Source organism: Spodoptera frugiperda, chromosome 13 (assembly GCF_023101765.2).
Source record: "Spodoptera frugiperda isolate SF20-4 chromosome 13, AGI-APGP_CSIRO_Sfru_2.0, whole genome shotgun sequence".
Lineage (NCBI taxonomy): Eukaryota > Metazoa > Arthropoda > Insecta > Lepidoptera > Noctuidae > Spodoptera > Spodoptera frugiperda.
The window spans coordinates 1,706,137-1,726,195 of NC_064224.1; the positions used below are offsets into that span (position 1 = coordinate 1,706,137).

General features: G+C 37.1%; 2 protein-coding genes across 4 annotated transcripts in view; one reads left to right on the forward strand and one right to left on the reverse strand.

Moving 5' to 3' along the window:
- Positions 1-1,158: 1,158 nt before the first annotated feature.
- LOC118270566 (F-box/LRR-repeat protein 2) lies at positions 1,159-14,426 on the reverse strand. Of its 3 annotated transcripts, none has more exons than XM_035586189.2 (11): positions 13,772-14,426; positions 8,375-8,543; positions 7,910-8,065; positions 7,189-7,338; positions 6,625-6,785; positions 6,073-6,178; positions 5,521-5,722; positions 4,614-4,781; positions 2,088-2,142; positions 1,854-2,002; positions 1,159-1,360 (listed from the first exon to the last, which is right to left on the reverse strand). In XM_035586189.2, the coding sequence occupies exons 1-11, from the start codon at positions 13,862-13,864 to the stop codon at positions 1,225-1,227; spliced, it is 1,545 nt and encodes a 514-aa protein (XP_035442082.1). In that variant the 5' UTR covers positions 13,865-14,426; the 3' UTR covers positions 1,159-1,224. The 3 variants fall into 3 exon arrangements, with proteins under 3 accessions (XP_035442082.1, XP_035442080.1, XP_035442081.1); XM_035586187.2 differs by lacking the exon at positions 13,772-14,426 and adding an exon at positions 11,188-11,354; XM_035586188.2 differs by lacking the exon at positions 13,772-14,426 and adding an exon at positions 8,874-9,132.
- A 415-nt stretch (positions 14,427-14,841) lies between these two features.
- Positions 14,842-20,059, forward strand: part of LOC118270341 (zinc transporter ZIP13 homolog) — a 29,035-nt gene continuing 23,817 nt past the window's right edge. Inside the window, exon 1 of the mRNA XM_035585902.2 lies at positions 14,842-15,469. Coding sequence (XP_035441795.2) covers positions 15,304-15,469 — 166 coding nt within the window. The 5' untranslated portion in view covers positions 14,842-15,303. The remainder of the gene's footprint in view (positions 15,470-20,059) is intronic.

Genomic DNA, 20,059 nt, shown 5'->3' on the forward strand with positions numbered 1-20,059 from the left:
TGATCGCAAGTGCGGATATCGACCATGATGTTTTGGGTTTAATGCCCCGGTCGAGCTATGGACTTTTTGGTTCGTACCCAGAAAAATCTGAACAAAAGTTGATTGACTTACGAGCTAGTTAATTTTTTATTGATAATTCTGTATATGATTTGTTTTTCTTTTACCTCAAGTATAATTCGTTTTTGATTAGTTATCGGACTTAAACAAATTAATATAAAAACGTCACTATGCGTCGAATGATAAAAAATCAAAACATCGGCGCAGGAGTTGGTGGCTGACCTCAGACAGAAGTCGTTGACCTTACTGCTGAACTTTGTAGCATTAGGTACGTGTAGCTAGCATTAGGTTTTGTAAAGAAAGTAATATTTTTGCCTACCAAAACAAAAGTTTATCAAAGACTTTCAACTTAATGGGAATATATTACGTTATGTTGGAGATAATAGTGATATATGACTTTTAAAATAACGTGAAAAGCGTACCCCTTTCGGGGATTGAAAGGCATACCTTTATGCTAGTATTATTTTCCATTCGGATGCCTACTTGGAAACATTTGTCTTTCATTAATTCGTAATAGACCTATCCTGTGTTGACTCAAATCTACGGAATTAATTATAAGTCAATAATTCAATGAACTTTGTCTATCGGAACACAATTTGATTGTTTACGTATTCCATTGACATGTGGAACCTATACGACATTGAAACTTACAAGGTGAGTACATATTATACCTAATTTGTGAAAAAATGTCTAGTTAAAATGTTTCTTATCGCCTCATATTATTATAAATTTTATTTACCTGTTTTATTAAAATATCAAAATGCTCTGACTGGCTAAAAGCAGTTTTATTTGTCTTTCCTATTTACTCCTATGATATCATCATAATCGGCCGAAAGACATCCACTGTTGAACAAAGGCCTCCCCCTTAGTCCTCCACGTAGAACGACAAGCCGCCATCTGCATCCATTGGCTCCATGATACCAGATATTTTAAATGTTAAGGTCTAGAGTAAACAAACAATATGTACCTAAAATTCACGACGGACCAAAAATACTACCCTGTGGAACGCCTACTCAAAAACCAATAGCACTTGCCTTCAAACGTGCGTTTTCAACTTCTATTACAAAAAGTGGTCTCTTAATAAATAATCCAACACAAAAATTATGTAAACAGACATTTATTTAAAACAATAACTTTATAAATACATGGTCAACACGATCGAAAGCTTTAGTTGAATATAAGATCCTTGTAATTGGACAGGAGATAGTAGTTGGAGACGCGGCAGTTAGTCGATGTGCGGACTACGGTTGTACGGTCAGCTCGCTCGAAGTTAGCCTTCACGATTTCGTAATAACGACCGTCGCTGCAAAGAAAATGTTAGAAAAATAATTAAATTATTCAGGATGCCTAACAACAATTGTGAAGGTTAAATGTTTATATTAATATGAAATGATCGTGTAGCTATAGTTGTGTCAATGTGTTTACTTAGATACTGTCTCATCACAGTTGTAGACTCAACGGCTCAATTTATTAATCATCATAACCATATTAAAGCAAGCTTTATTTTAATTATTTATTCTTCAACTAAAATCGGCATGAAACAACGCTTGCGGTGTGTGAGTGCGGTTACCGGAGGCCCAATTCCCCCCTTCCCAATCCCTCATTCCCTAACAACCCTTAAATTCCAAAACCCCAAAAGGCCGGTAACGTACTTGTCACGCCTCTAGTGTTTCTAGTGTCCAAGGGCGGCGGCGATTGATTACCACCAGGTGATCCGTCAGGCTTACCGGCTTATTCCATCAAAAAAATGTTTTAATTTCTTTTGTATTTTACAATCAAATGAAATAAATAGTTACCTGAGCACCAAACATTTGAGTTTCAAGCATTTGACGCGCAGTATATCAATGGCCTTCTGACTCTTGTCACTGAAACGCAAGTTCTCTGGATCCCAACGCAGTTCCAGACGCTCCAAGTTGGGACAACTGTTTGCTATGCCATCCATCAGCTGTGAAATAAGTTATTATTAATGTAAATTCATCAGTAATATTTTTACGATAGGGTTTCTTTTCCAGTAGCTTAGTAAGACTTACTTGATCTACGTGGATGTTCACTCCAAGACGTTCTTGTGTGCCCATTATGAGGATCCTGAAATAAGAAGTTGCATTTATTTATAAGACAAAATAATAAAATGTCTAATATTTTTTCATTACCTAACTGACGAACCAAATAGATAGATTTTTAATTTTCATACCTCATTATCATCCCTATTGTCTTAAAATAGGTAGGTATCTAAAGAATGTGCCTAAGCACTTATAATATTCAAAGGTAACTCGTTAACATTTAAACGCTAATTGCTTTACGAAACCACAGTTAAGATGGGCTTTACAGTTTACGAAACAGATGTAAATAAGTAGGTACTAGTACCCATTAGTACTGATTGTTTGAGGTGACTGACCATAGAATGTCGAGAGTGAATAGGTATTGCCGCTATTCCATATAAAGGACGGGCTGCCTCAAGGACCAATTCTTGGACCTATGTTGCTAAATCTAAGTTTACCTCCATAAGTTGCATTTGTTACACAACCACTCGGAAATCTAATCTATAGATCTGATGCATCTCTAGAAAATTTTAACTCATGACAGAGTTGAAAATCCATAAAAATACTCGAGTAGGTATAGATAAAAATGTGTAAAAATTGCGAAAGGTATGCAATAACTCGTATAAAAAATATGAAAAATAAATCCAAATCTCTACTTTTTATTCTTCCCTACTAAAATACTAATTTTTTTAGATCACGTTTGAAAAAAAACACTATATTTCGAGAAAAAGAAATTTGGCAATGCAAAGCAAACCTCGTGTTCACTAATTCATTTTTTTTTATGAACCACGCCGGTAATCGAGCAGACGTATTACCTGATGGTAAGCAATCGCCGCCGCCTGGGCACTGGACACTTGAACACCAGAGGCGAGTGGCGTAGCGTGAGTGTCGGCCGCCCGGGGCGGAAGACAATTTTGCCGCCCCCTTATTTAGATATTTTTTTAATGTACCTATACTATACATTACATACATTCATAATAGAGAACTTTTCGGCAAGAACAGTCATGAATCAGAGCACTCCCCGTGGTATAGGCGATAGAAAATGCACAACGAAGCTACATCTCTACGCATTGCCAAAGTGTCAAGTCGGTTTTAAATTTCCTGACGCTCAACAATCCGATTCGCACGCCGCTGAACGCGGTCCAGAGGATGAAGCTGGTACTGAGGTGCTGACTCTTATCTGTGGGCGGGGGCCCACAGATAAGAGTAGTATTCCATATGGGGCCGAACCTGCGCCTTATATAGAAGCAGGCGATGGGCTGGAGTGAAATGCTGCCTCGATCTGTTGAGCACACCTAGCTTTTTCGAGGCTAATTTAGCCTTATCCTCTAGATGGCCACGGAACTGGAAGTCGCTCGAAATGTTGATGCCAAGTATCCCAATTCCAATACCGGGGCTCCGGCTCGAAGAGCAGGAGTAGAGACGTGGTGGTTTTTAGTCAGTAGGTAAGCGTGTAACACTCCCTCTCGCCTCGCCAAAGGCGGGAAAAGTCATATGATGATTTATACCGGCTGAGGCAGTAGGGGGTGAAACTGAGGTAAACAAAGTTTTTTAACGGTAAACACGCAGAACTGTGTCTTAGTTGATTCCATCGGCAAAAAGTCTCGATTTAATAAGTCTGTTTCGGTTCTCGTTACGTTTTAATGTTAGAGCGGCCGGTATAATTCACCTGTACTGAATAACAATGAATGCCGCTGATTTGCAACATCATTGATATGGAGGAGTAACTAGGTGATAGCACACAGCCTTGAAACCTGCGTTTACAAACAGAGAGTCGGAGCATTCCCCGTCGACAACGACCTTAATGCTTCTGTTTACAAGGAAGCAGTAGACCCATTCGCACAATTCTCGGGAAGCCCATAGGAAGGAAGCTTCGAAAGAAGCGCTTTATGCCAAACCCGGTGCTTTCGCCACGTCCAAGCCATCGCCTGTGCCCACGTGTATCAGGTAGACCAGAAGATCCCCAGCCGACCGACCTTTACGAAAACCGTAAAAATTGTTGGTCACTGAGTAGTTGGGCAGGTACCGCAAGAGCTGGTAGTTGATAATGGACTCCATTATTTTCGTGTAATCAGTTGGACGGATCCGATCACCGATCGGGTGGAATGATTTCAGGACTACGCCTAAAGAGTAAGCTCATTTTAATCGGTCCAAATTTGTACAGTCGACTCTGTCTAAACACGCAGAGTTAAAGGTTTCATCCCCACTATCACTACTTTCTCCGATCCTAGGCGAAAAAATATAAAATGGTTGAAATATTTACATCAGTTTATTATTATTGTTTAAACAAAGTGCCGTACGCTACGCCACTGCCAGAGGCAGTTACAGTGCTGCCGGCTTTTTCATCAAGTGTTGTTGTTCGGGAATTGGGGTTGGGCCTCCGGTAACCTCACTAACGAAACAAAACGCTTGCGTTGTGTTTCGTCGGTTTTCTGTGAGGTTTCAATGAATACGAAGATAAGACACTGGTAATAGTGGTCGCCTAAACGCCAGGTGTTAAAACCCTTGTAACCGTACTTGGCATTGACGAGCAGTTGCAGCACGCTCTGCCAGAGCTGGTCCGTGATGTGCGGCATCCCGCTGAGGACGAGCCCGTGCAGCTGGTTGCCGTGCCGCGACAGGAACCGGTGCAGCGCCTCGTCCGTCAGGTTGTCCGACGAGTCCACGTCCAGGCCCACCAGGTTTCTGATTAACGGATTAAGAAGGTGAATAGTACATTGGCATACATCCGCTGGTCTGTCGTATCTCACAGGTATCTGCACTGACATTAAATAGATACTTTAGGGCGACTACAAAAAAAGAATAAGCCAGACCTATATAAAAAACTTTTTAATTAATTGATAAAGCCACAAATAACACATCTACAGATTTAACTGTAACGCCCGACCGAAAAACAGTTGCCCTTATCAAGTTAGGACAGTTAGCCGGGAGGGTGACGATTTAATATATGTCAAAAGTCAAAATTATTTATTTCAAATAGACCGGGAAGGCACTTTTGAATGTCAAAGCAAATATTACAATATTAAAAAAAAATGTCTGTCTGTCGGTCAGTCCTCTAGTGAAGCTACTTGCTCGTTCCAAAGTGTAGATTCCTATGGAGAAGAACGAGCAAGAAACTCCATGTACTCTTAGGTATAGGTACAAATAGGCAGGTAAATAGACGCAGTAGGTAGGTAATATCGGTAGCCGGTATAGTAGTAAATCAAAAGTCTAGATATTTAACACGATTAATAGACAAAATAATAAAATATGTAGATACGTAATTACTGTTAAATTACCAATGGTCCTTTAATTCCATTGTAAGTGTTCAAAAACAAACTACACCTAGGAACTCTGGTACCATGTCCAACAAAACAACATTTGCAAATCGCCAGCCTTTTAAAAAAGGACGCATGGTCTTTAGTCTTAGTCAATTATTCTTCACCTAGCAGTACCAGCCTCCATCCAAGCCTTGAGCACGGAGTCATTGAACCCGTTGATCTGTCCAGCGCTCAGGAACCGCAAGTTCTGGATCCTGGTGAGCATGTCTATGAGGCACTCGGTCGACAGGTCCGTGGCCGTCACGTCCAGCTCCTGGATCGAAGACTTCTCCCATTCCACTTGCATCACGTACTCGGATTGAAGACCTGAAGTTAGTAAACAGGTTTTAAGACTTCATCTAATATATAAAAATAGATTGGGTTTTCCTTCCTGACGCTATAACTCCAGAACGCACGAACCGATTTCCACGGTTTTACATTCGTTGGAAAGGTCTCGGGCTCCGTGAGGTTTTTAGCAAAGAAAATTCGGGAAAAAAATCAAGAGAAAAGCAAAAAAACATGGAATATCATAGGTGGTAAAGCGGAGTTCGCAGAGTTTGTTATAATAATTTGTTATCTTTTTTATAGAAACGAACAGACGGATCACCTGATGATCGATCACCAAGAAAGTCACAAGTGTCTATTCTAGAAATCGATATATTAAATATGATACATACTGCATCCGTTCATGAGCAGGCAGGTGAGTCTCCTGGAGCGCTGGAACAAGGTCTTCATGGTGGACCCTGTCACCTTGTTGCAAAAGTTCACTGCCAGGCACTCCAGCTGCGAACAGAAATAATACCGTGTTATTAGGACATTTTACGCCATAATCGATACCTGATACCATTTAACATACCTACCTAGCTTCCTACCTGAGTAGAAAATAATCGAGTATCCATTTTACTCAGTACGGCAAATACCTACTTAATTATTTTGCTAGGATTGTGTAAAAGGCGTTTTACTATAAGTGTGGGAGAGCCATGCTTCGGCTCGAATGGCCGAAGTGATACCACGGTCTCACAGAAAACCGAAACTTCCCAATCCCCGATTCCCCAACAACCCTTGGATTCCTAACTGCCAAAAGGCCGGCAACGCTCTTGTAACGCCTCTTCTGTTTCAAGTGTCCATAGGCAACGGCGATTGCTTACCATCAGGTGATCCGCATGCTCCTTTACCGGAAACTAAGGCCCCAGGTAAAAAAAGTAAAGTCACGTAAAATACATAATTACCTGTATACAATTGGAGCTGAAGGCGTCAATGTGTGAGTCGTCGACAAAGTTGATGCCGTACAGGTTGATGACGCGGAGGTTGGGAGTCGCAGACTTCAGCTTGTGCACGTTGATCACCTCGTATATCTCCTCCTCTTCCTCTTCCACCTTCTCGTATGTGCCTGAAAGAGATGGGTATAGTTTTGTTTGTTTCGTCTTCTGAATGAGAAGCAAGTACAAGAACCAAGCAAGATTTTTAGCTGAGCAAATTGTTATTAAGATGGGATCCTAGAGAAATCTAGGGATGCTTTCTACTGATATAATAACTTTCGGAAATATTATTTCTTTTTATAGGTGTAAGCTTCAGTTTATTAGCACAATTTCAAATTTCCGGCTATTTATATTAGTGACCATCTTTCGAAAACCTAAAAGACACTCAATCATTGATTCTTTAATTATTTATCCGATTAGGAACCAAGGCCATTTGCTTTGCAGACGCAGTTGTAGTCTTGACGACAACTCATAAATTTTCTTATTAAGTTTCGAACATGATCAGTTTCCAAATTCGATCAGATACAAACTCACCAATAAGATGCAGGATCTCGAGGCCGTTGATGAAGTTGTATATCTTCCTCATGAAGCCCTCCATGAAGATGACCTCGGACAGACAGATGCACAGGTACCGCAGCTTCGTGGGGAACGCTTGCATCTCCGAGAAGTCGTGCAGCTGCATAGCTGGAGGTAGAAAGAGATTGATTTAGTATTATGATCCTTTGACTAGCTTGGTTTGGTACTAAGAATGTAAGCTTAAGGTATTGGGACAAGCCCACTACAGATTTTCTCCAAAGGGCTGCACTCCTGTAAGCCAGGATTTACAAACTGTGACTTTATATTGGTCTCTGTTTATCTCCTCATTAGATGGATGCCGTGAAGAATTTATTTATGTAAGTTGCAATACTAACGCCATCTATTGACAGTAGATACAACCATAAAAACAAAATTTACGTTTGTTTCACTACGATAGAAAAGTTTATCGTTTGTAGGAACTTAGGACATGTTTTCTAATTCCTCTCTCTTATATAATGCTGAATACCACTCCCCAGAATCAGGATAATAGTAACTCCTCTGGTGTAACGGGTTGCGAATGTCCACTAGGTAAACCATCTGCTCGTTTGCCATCACCATCATAATCATATCAGCCATAAGACGACCACTGCTGAACATACGCCTCCCGCTTTTGCCATACCAATCCATAAGAAGTCAACAGAACTAAGGTGAATGTTTCATAGTTTTCTAGTAAACGTACCAGTACTAAAATCCAGCAGCATATGTGTCAAGTTAGGGCATTTAGCGGCCAGCTCGTGCAGCACCGTGTGCGTGATCAGTTCTATCGGCAGTTCGATGTAGCGCAGCGAGGGGCCGAACCTAATGGAAATCAGGGCTAGGAGAGACTCCAGTGATCCTGAAAAGAATTACAATTACATTGTAAACCATGCATAATCTCCTATTGTGACTTTATTGGTCTCTGTTTATCTCCTCATTAGTTTGACACCGTGAAGAATTTATTAATGTAGTTGCAACACTAACGCCATCTATTGACGAGTTAATGAACCTTAAGTGTAATGTCATCACAGATGATAGCTATAGGGTTGCAACGTAATGAAATCGTATCGAATTTGGTAGTATTTTTAAAATTAATGTAAATCTATTTTTGGACTAGACTAGAAGTAGTGATTGAAAAGGGCTCTATTTATAGTTTTTGTGTACTTACCAACATGTAATCCTGAAATCTCAGGTCGCAAACTCACGTGAGTCCATAGTTTTGTATCGTAAGCGACCATTCTCCATCTTTTGCATACCGTTGCCATTCGACATATTTCTCGATGTGTTAGATACGAAAATATATTCAGTAATACTTTGTCTGGAAGTTTTTCTATAGTCTGAAACAAAATTGTGAACCATTAGGTTATTTTCATGATGAACTATTAATCACTCGTTTGTGGCAAGAGCTTGGACTGCATATTGGCACGGAACTATTAAAAATAAATTATACGGAACACAACTGCAGTCTTCATCACAATAGAGTACATTATAGGGATGTGAATGCGTCAAATTATTGACAAAAATATCACTCATTTAGTATTAAATACGTAAAAACCTATGTTGTGGCTTTATTGATATTTATTCAGTGATAATAATATAGATAAATGCATTGATGTAGTCCCTAAAATATTGTAAACAATAACAAGAACACATTTACATAACATTACCGTGTTAGCGAACGGGCTCCTGACTTGCCCGCCCTCAGTCAGGTAAACTTGACTGGCTTCCAAAGCCAACTGCCCCCAAACATCAGTCGGAATATCCATCGCGAATTAATTTACAAAACACTTATAAAAATCACAAAATATACATTAAAATATACGTTTTTCTAGTTATATTTTCCAGATTTACTTGACACGCCGAACTTCGACTCGAGCGCCTAAATGGAACGCTCAGGTTAATTTTGGAACCATCCGGGATTGGACGAAAGTGCGCGTGTAAACAGAAATATTTCAGTAATTCCAACATTATTTACTTTTTTTATATTAAATATTACGTTATGACTGGAGAAATGAGTACAGCTGTGTGTTTGTGTTAATTTTAAAATTAATGTCGACAGCTTTTTATATTTGATTTTAATATTTTGTATAAAATATCTGGAAGCGGGAAGTTTGAAAGTTTTCAGCCGCGAAATCTGAATTAATCTCTTTGAGGTTGCAATAAAAGTTTGAAGTTTGGTAGCTGTTTTATGTGGTTAACGTTAAATACTCGTTTCCTCACTCGCAAATCCTCTATTAATATTTAGGTCATTGAATATTTCAATTTGGTTTTCTACTACTTACTAATAATGTGTGTTTTCAAGCCAAGCGCGTTTAATGCCATATCGTTGTCCACATTTGATTCTACGTAGTTATAGGAAACACATGGATTTTAAAGACTAAGAAGTAATAAGAACATGTTTCGATTTCGAGCAGTTTTAGGTAAAAAACTGTAGTAATAAATTGTGTTAGCGAAACCAACTACAAGTTGGTTAATTTCATGAAGACAAGATTATAAACTCTAGTGTTCTTCGATTAAACTGAAACATTAAATTAATCAACACTTTATATTTTACTGTCTCATCGTCAATCGGCAATAATTATGTCGGCCAATTGTACATAGCCGTACCTATACACCGTTTGTCTGTACGTCTGTGCTGCAGACATGACTTGGCAAGCAGACCGGTATTTCCTGGACTGTGACTCAGGTAGCCAAATATTTACGTGGAAACTAATTCTTCTTTAAATTTTTCGTTTATATCTCCGTCATTTTGATTGCAAGGGCGCGATGGCTGAGCAACTGGCTGCCATACAACGTGTAGCGGGTTCAATTCCCGCACGGAGCAACTCTTTGTGATCCCCGAAACAAATTATTGTTTCGGGTCTGTGTTATGTTTGTGAACTTGTATGTTTGTAAACGAACTTTCGACACAGGAGAAAATCCTAGACCAATATTAAAAGAAATTGTGAACCATACTGGCTTGTTGAACGTCATTCTAGTACATTATTCCTTCTCTAATTAAATTTAGAATCGAACTGTACTTTATGATTCGTTGTTGCGAACGTACTCTAGGCAAAAATAAACGCGCTATACAAATACCACTTTTATTAATGAATGGTTAAGATTGAATTTTGGTTGTAAATCTGGCGACAATGCATTGGTAAGAGATCTGAAAATGTCACGTTGTAGAATCATGTGCCCGTTTAGCTTTTTAATTTTTATTGATTTTTAATGGTGGAATATGTCACGTTGAATAAGAGCAATCATTAGATAAAAAGTTGACTTTTAGACACATTTTCAGAAATGTATTTGTACTCTGGTTACGATACCTATTCGTATCACTACATAGTATAAAACAAAGTCGCTTTCTCTGTACCTTTGTATGTTTAAATCTTTAAAACTACGAAATGGATTTTGATGCGGCTTTTTAATAGATAGAATGATTCAAGAGGAAGGTTTATATGTATGGTTTGTATGTAGGTAATACATGCATAATATATCACCATTGCATTCATGCGAAGTTAGGGCGGGTCGCTAGTTTACCTATAAGTCAAAATGTCTTTCACAGAAGGAATGCATCCACAATATATATTATTAAGCTCTAAATATGCAATGCAAATCTGTTGATACGTCAATGCTATGACGTGTTAAAGCCAAAGGTGTAATGGAAATGGCGCCAACCCTAATCGGTACATTTAGCAACGAACAGATGTTTTACTCCAGATTTAGAATTGGTCTCTGCGAACACTTTGATACTTAAATTCGATGGTGACGCCAAATATATAGTCATAGTAATAAATGGAAGAATACAAAAGACATTTTATGATCTTAGATTTTTAATGAAAACACAAGAGTTAACAGAAAATGTGAAATTATGAATTAAAACTAACACATCAACATGGATGACATAAAATTTTGATGAAAAAAAAAACACTGAGTTCGAAATTCAAACACTCGTAATATCACTGCACATCCTTGTTTCGTTTACAGCCCAAACATTACCTTCCTCCTTGGTGGAGCTTTAAGAGTATAAGTAATATCAGTTTGTGACTCTTCATCCACTTTACTAGACTCATTAACAGAATAATCTTCCTCTACCTCTTCCATATTGCAATAATAAATCTTATTTATTACCGATGCTACACACGACTTAATGCCCGCTCATAATCACAACAAGTAATTGTTTGGCACAAATCAATCGCTTGTCATTGCCGTTGAGATTTATTTTTGGACATTATAGGATGTCAACAGGCCAACCTAGTGCATAGTACTTAGTGATCAAGTTTTATTAATACTCTTAGATAGGTCATTACCCTTGACGTAGACTAGATACCACCATCCGGAGCTGCGGACTGCCTAGCGGGTTACCGGGGCAAAAGCAGTAGTAGGAATGGGGTGGTTTTTAGTCAGTAAGAGTCTGACACTCCCACTCGCCTCGCCCTAAGCGACAGAAGATTGGATTATACTCCACCCTCAAAAAAAAAGATGCCACCATTCCACCGTATGTAGCCTACCAATACGATGATGTTAGTTTATTTAATAAAAAGCCATAGCAAAATCTGAAAAGTTGTAACAAATTCAAAGACAAATAATTTATTCCAATTAAACAATATACTTGGGTACTTTTGAAACGTCAACAAATAAAGAAATTAATAATAGTTTGTCAGTCTGTCTGTCAGTCTGTCAGTGAAGCTAGGTGCTCGTTCCAAAGTGTACCGAACGAAGAAGAATGAGAAAGAAACTCCTTTCGTTATTTTTAAAAAAAAACTTTACGACAAACAAAATCGACTTCGATTTTTATCATTATTTATCATCTGCAATTCTGGTTCAACCAAGCAATGCTGATTTGTTTACATTTTCAGCTGTTCCTTCACCATATTTCTTACTTTTTATTTCATTGATTTTCCAACTATTTAGCTCACTTTGAAATAATTTCACTACAATTCGTCAATGCCCCATTCTTAGCCAATGATATATAAACACCATTAAGATAACTCACTAATGGAGCCACGTGTTGGTCGAAGATATATTATTATTATGTATTCTCAATAGTTTCAGACATCAAACAAATCTAATATCTACAATAAATCATTAAAACATGGAAAAGGTTATGATTAGATTATGCCAAGATTATAATGGAAATCATGGTTAAACGAGTGATGAATTTTTATTTTCTCAATTGCACGATCGGGAATCAGGAGTTTATAGCAAACTTTGAGCTGAGTAAACGTTTCTTTTTATTAGACATGAGTACATACAAGCCAATATAAAGCTGTTTCAAGTTCTCAACAAAATTAATACAGACAAAATATGAAAGAAAGCCTAAGTGGATTATGGAAGTAAAATATATTTTGGTTGGTTTCATATAGACCATTAATGTCATGTAACAAGCATAGTCTTGAAAAAATGGTAGAGTTTATTAATAAACTGACTTTTTAAAGTTCACGACGCGTAACTGATGGTGACTAAGGCGTTGATTTACGATGCACGTAAAAAATTAATGTTCCCAATTAGGTGATGAATACCTATGCATCAGATTTTCTCACATTTGGAGTTTGTAGGAAAGTGGCCAGTGTTTTCTAGTAATGAAAGATGTTAATCTTTCAATAGCCACTACCATTAAATCCTCAATTTAGCTACAATCGCATACCTAAAGTGAAAAGTTTGATAAGTCATGCAAATATGCTTTATAAACAGATTCCAGACATGTTGAAGAATTTCATTCAAAGCAAAATAAATTTTAAAATTCTTTACGTTGTTTCAAACTCATTCGAACATATGTTGTTCGATGCTCATATTTTGATATTTTCTCGTAATTTAAGACAAGAACAAACATCAAACATCTGTCATATATTAAATGTGACCTAAAAAATCTGTTTCAGATGTACAAAAAATCAGAGCAACATAATCATCAGCCGAAATACGTTTACTGTTGAAAACAGAGGCCTCTCTTTTACGAGGGTTTTGCCATAATCCTCATGCATCCTAGGCAACTTGGGGATTGCAGTTGGGTCACCGAAAATTTAGCCAGTTGCTATATCAGCCACCTTGTGATGACAGGTCGCAATTTGAGGATAGGACTAACTTGATTTGTAGCTATGTAATAATATTTACATTGTAGCATAACCACCTAATATTATTTATCTTGGTATCTGCACATAATATATTTATCGAGAGTACCTCTCGTGAATTAATAATGGTTGAAATTCATGCCTTCGTATATCGGGAAACAAGATTGAATAATGTAGAACGTCTTGTATTAATTATGTTGAAAGCTTTTACACGAGATCATCTAATTACATCCTAATGAATCACTGACTGAAACCCAGACGGATTATTTAAAACTGTTTCAGTGTCTCATCTTTAGTTACTCGTCTTATTTAAATAGGAAGAAAGTATGAGTTCAAATCTTCATTATTTAGATTTCCACATTTATATTGTTGTCTAATAATATTTATGTAATTATCTCCCTTAATAATTGCTCTTTTGCGTCGGGAGTTGAAAAGAAGCAAGGGATAGTAGGACAATGCAAGGAATACATTCCTATAGATTAAGGCAGAATAGGCTAGCAAAAACATAATATTACCATCATTTGTTTCCGGCGAAAACTGGAGCCCAAATCATCCCTTGTGATCGCCATCGCAGCGCTGTCCACATTCAAGATCCCCCATGAATCCATGGTGGCTGATCAAAATAACTTTCCACAAAATTAAAAGTCCTTCACACTGATGCTTTTCAAATCACACAAAAGTCGGATTGGCGCGAAAACTCCATAAACGAAGTTTGAACTGGTTAACTGCACAAGTTCTCCGTCATGTCGCCTGTCTGCCCGCCTTAACTGTCCGGTACAAATGCGAACCGCTCTGTAAAGTTATATTGTAGCAGATGTACCTATATGCTGTCAGATATTTAAATTGGCAGGCCAAAATAAGTACGGCATTTTGCTTCAACTGGGCGCAGTGAGACGGTGCGGCTGCCAAGAAGATTCGTATTGCAATCGTGTCACAGTAACCACGGTTGATGCGAGACCGTCTAACATCATCTAACGACTGATTCAATATTATGTCTGCGCTATTTAGACTAAGGCACCCACTTCGCAGAATCCAGCAACTGATTCTGTGTTCACCCAAGAATGCTTTTAAATACATGTCAATTTTACTAGTTTTATTAGCTTTTTACGATAATTAGTAGGTGGTTCGCTCATTGTAGGTCGATACCTACTTAATTTCAAAGTTTTTGTATGAGATTTATCTACTTTTGGATTGTTTCCAAATAATTAGACTTCATTCTAATTAGAATTCATTTCAACGTCATTAATTTGTGAAAAATAAATAATTTTCACAAGAATAATTTACTGGATTCTCTAAGATATTTCTTTTACATTATTTTGTACCTAATGATTAATTTTCGTATTCAAGAAATGTGAAATTTTGTAAGTTTGCTTTAAGCTTACCTAACTGAATAAGAATTTGGTCTATTGTATTATTCTCGCTAAGTCTTATATAAACACAAAATAAAAACTAAAACAAAATAATGTCAATACCTACCAAACTTAGTGTGCATTTACATTTGGTAGGAATATTTTTACCTCTGGTAATACCGTAATTCATTTATCTTATCTGTCATGTGTCGAACTGACAGCTGATAGTCGCTTGTTTATGACAGTCGCTCGGATATATTCGTTCATCGCATGTCCTTTCATCGCATTGTTTTGTAATGGTCTTTGGCGGGGTGTCAATGATATTCGTATAATATTTTTAGTGCGCAAAATAACGAAAATAATTTAATTTTGTGAAAGATCAGTGACTTAACAGTCTTTGTTCTAATATCATACAAAGATAAGGACAATATCGGTCGGACGTTCTGAGTCTCAGTGTAGATTAGTTCGTCTGGTCTCGGGCATCTTGCTTTATCTCGGAGAACTCGGAAATGCGAACATCTCCAGCGTACTGATACTGATTATATTCAGTTCATCGCGCGAAACAGTATCCGCCGGTCGTTTCGATGATGTATCGGTAGTACAGGCAGCTTAGACGTTGAAAAAAAAGTTGCTTTGTGAGTTTTGAAAAAAGAACTCTAGTTTTATTCTATATTCGATTTAAATCGCGGGAAGACGCAATGGCGTTGTCGGGCTTTTTACCGGAGTACATGTACAGTTTTGTGGACCAACTAGATGAGCATCCATGGCTGTTTTCTGGCCTGGCTTCTGTCCTGGTCGGTCTGAGTGGCATATTCCCGTTGCTGGTCATTCCACTGGACGCCACAGACACCTTCACAGATGGCCGTGAGTATTATGTTTACTTACGATAGTTTTTTGTTCCTACCATGTGTTTGTTATTTTTAGATTTACAAAGTCATCATTCAGTGTCGCTGTTTGCCGGCGCATGCGTTTGGCATACGAACTGCTATTTTAATATTTTTCGTGTTATAATTATTAATAAAACATGTACATAATAATACACAATTCGTTTCTGAAACAATAGACTCAGAATCAAGACTACTTAGTTTTGTAAATGTTCCTATAAAATTAATCTTATTAGTAAGACAAACCAATTAGATCAAAATATTAATTGAATCAAAGCAAGATTCTAACATTCATTTTTGCTTCTAAATTATTATGTACTATTGACCTGTAGTAAAAGTCCTTTTATAAATATTATTTATATTTAACTATTATAGTAAAATTTAACTATAAACTACACTCCTAGGCTCTATAAAGTATAATCTAATAGCTTTCTACAAGATTTTTCTCCAAATAAAAATACTGAGTGCTTTGTTTATGCTCACAAAAAGTAAACTATGATCAATGACAATGATATACAAACTGGTTTTCTTTAAGTTCATTACATATTCTTGCATAACTTAAGCACATATTTTGATCTTATCCTCCAATATTTTCTAGAAATATCAATATTTCGAATTTTTAAAGGTTGAATATGACTAATTTTCAAAATTATCAGTGTTATATTTTATCTAGATTATTTTAGAACAGAATCAACTATTATCATAGTAATTTTTAACTCTAGGTACAAAAAATATAATATTTATTACCATTCTAGATAATTATAGACCATAGTTATTTATATCTAAAAACATTTTATTATAGGTAATTACTGTATTTGGTTGGATATCTAATTAATAGTTCTTGTTAAACATCACTGAAGCATTGATCATCACACATAAAAATAAGGTTCTAGGTACAGTGTACACAGCTTAATTAAAAAAATAAGAAGAAAATTTTTTGATTGCCTATTTCTGACTTTTCTGTTAACAATAATAAAATGTAAACATCACAGGCATGCATTAATGAAGCTGCATAAAGTCAAGGTAAAGGTATGAGTATAAAAATAATTTCCTCATTCACTTATAACTAGTGATAAACTTATAAGAAGAGGTGAAAACCTGTTTATTAATAAATAAATAACAGTTGTTTAACAAAGAAAATAAATATAATGCTGTAAAGATTTTTTTCTTTTTTTGAGAGGGAACATCTTTCATTTATTTCTCCCGCCTTGGGCGAGGCGAGAGGCAGTGTCAGACTCTTACTGTCTAAAAACCACCCCATTCCTTCTCCTGCTTTGAGCTGGAGCACCGTAAAGATGCTAATGAAAATTGTAATAAAGCTTGTAAAAATATTTATGTAAACATAGTACTCCTGAACTAGTTAAACAAATTGATTAATTCTAGAACAATTCATATTATATGGTTATACTCCACTCGTAATTCCATAATAATTAGTAGATTAATAATGTACTAATTATAATGAAATCTCATTTGGCTTTATAATCCTATACCTAAGCTAATTGGTTAATTTAACAGATTTAGTACAATATAAAAAGAAACTAATTAGATTCTTATATGGATAAATACATAATATTTAAATGCCTAATTTTCAACTCTTTAACTGAATCAAAAGAGAACTGTACCCTAGATACCATTTTAAACCTTACCTTTTATTTGAAACTAGCTACTCCTGTACAGTTTCACCCGTTTTTTATAGCCTTACTATAGCCTTCTTCGATAAATGGACTATACAATACAAAAATAATATTCAATTTGGACCAGTAGTTCCGGACACAATAAACAAACTCTTCAGCTGTATTATATTAGTGTAGATATTAAAGTTGAAAAACTATACATATAGTAATAATACATGCAAAGATACATACACAACCTCATACCTATCTCCCATTGGGGTAAACCATAGAAATATAAAAAATATATCTATGGGGTAAACATAGACTATGGAACACCAATTGTTATAAATATTACGTCATCAGTGTCTTCATGCATGCTCGTAGATAAAAGTACATAATAATCACTTAACTTTTATCCACAACACAGTAGAATACAATATGTAAGTTGTCACCTAATCCAACATGTTTACACCACTACAACACTGCTCATTGTTGAGGGTGTATTGACATTATTTTGTTTACACAATTCCGTGAGAACCATTGTTTGGTCTGTCAGTCTGCACCGGCTATTTGATATCTATTTCTTGTTTATTGTTTCTCCTTGTATCAAGTAAGCTTACTTCCTTTTTATTTCATGTTGATGGAGTTTTTTTTCTGATATTTTGTTTACCAGATGGCGCCAGTGTGAACCTCTCGATTTTTGTCCAATAGGGAATTAGCTAGTGTCTCACCATTGGACATTCAATATTTGACAACTAAAGTGATTTTGCTACATTTGCGCCATACACTGACAAAAAATAATCATGGTTTGCATTCAGAGCCTGTTAGAGCTTATTGTTGTTTATGATCTACTATTTGAGAAACATAGGTAGCTAATCTGATTTATTAAGCACTTACCATACACATGTTTTACAGGAAAGTATAAAAACATTTGTAGCACCTAAATAGTTATTTGCTTTATTTATTACCTGCATATCCATATGAAAACAAATATTTGGTTAATACTCCAAATATGATATCAAATATTTGGGCTATGAACCATTTTCCTTCTTATTATGACTAAAATGACCGCTAAACACACTGTTTTGCAGGTCAAATTCAATAAATGACACTATGCTAATGAAAATTCATACCAGTTTAGGGCTTTTACCATTGAAAAAGAAAATATAATGTGCAATACAGTACAATATCATGCAAAATATTACCAAAGTTTATAGACACTGCCCTATATGACACATTTTTCCATGTAAATAATGCAGCTACTGTTCAAAATCTAGGTTCATAAACCACATAACTGGTAGTTGATTGAACCAAACACGTCATCTTTGAGAAATGGCGCACTCTCAATTATTATGGTACTATTAAAATAAGTGTTGCTCAACCAACCGAGTCTTAAATCAGTTAACACTGATTAATGGACAAGTCACTGATGTTAAAGAAAGCAATAAAAAAAATAAAAATCCGACATTTTTAAACAAAAGGCAATTAGCTTGAATTGAAGTTCATCCACATGCCAATTTCGGTAGGTATGACGATAAATAAATTCTTTGCGAAAAGAAACAAAGAGTATTGGTAGTTAGCATTGGTATCGAGACAAGGTCGACCCCTGGTGACGTATGTTTCCGAATCTTACGTAGACATCACTTTAAATCGTGTGTCATTACTTCATTCACGTGTAAAAATAAACTACTTTAAAAATATTCTAACGGCAGAAACTGAAATCTTCATAGAAAACTTTCATACTGTAGTACACTTCCAACTGATATAAAAAGCGTTTAGGGAACAGAGAGTAAAGTTCCCTAAGAAAAGGAGGATCCTCCTACCAGGCGAGGTGATCATGCCTGGCTTTCTGCCCAACTCTAGTTCGGTGGGATTGTCTATCCATGTTTAATCGCATGAAAACTTCACACACTTCTTTCAGCTCTTTCGTATCACTTTATAATTTTCCTTATATACAAAGTTGCTTTGTATTGTTCTTGGTAAGAAATTGCAGAAAGCAAAATAACCATAAAAAAACTTCAGCCTATTTGAACATACGTATACATATTTAGACTTAACGTATATTGCCATTAAATAACCATAAAAAAGTCGCTCATCACCCTTGCACCCATGCGAAGCTGGGGCGAGTCGCTAGTTCTAAATAAACTTGATATTTTCGCGAGCCGCCAGTGTTGTCACAGGGGACAAATGTCTCCCTTCCGCCTTCCCTCTTCCTGTTCAATTGCTAATGCAGTTACGATGCATATAGTTGCCTTAGTCCCCCAGCATGATTATGTCTGGCTAGGCTGTCAATCTCACTAGCAGTTTAATCTTTGTTGATTGGCTAATCTGTGACGATGTTGACGCTGTTGTTTCTCTGTGATTGTTTCTCATGGCAACAACTATACGAAAGCCAATCCTTTCGAAGTCCCATATTAGGGGAAAATTATCGAATAACTCCTCACTCTCTGTATGGGGATAAAGATAGTGTCAGACTCTTACCGACTAAAACCACCCCTTTCCAAGTTCTGCTTCAAGCCGAATTCACGATACTCCTCGCGTTTCTCCGCAGCAGCATATTCATCAGCGGCCTTTTCATCGCATTCATTTGCATGGCTATATCGATCTCAATACGGCACCAGCCTAATAACAATAGGCGGCGAACCTCCTTGCCGGATTACCGCCGTGGGATTTGGAGGCGAAGGTGCTCGCGCGCGTGTTCAGTTTGCGCGCCGACGCGTGTCGCCGGGGCGAAACTCCACTGCCGCGCCAGATCAGTGCGTGGCGGGACGAGCTCCGGCGCGATCTCATGGCGGAATGGCAGCAACGACTGTCGCAACCGAGGGCTGGGCTCGCTGTCATCGCAGCGGTAAGTCCCCTCTTTGAGGAGTGGCTAGAGAGGCGCCACGGCGTCCTCACCTACCGCCTGACGCAGGTGCTTACCGGACATGGGAGTTTCGGTAGGTTCCTGTTCCTTA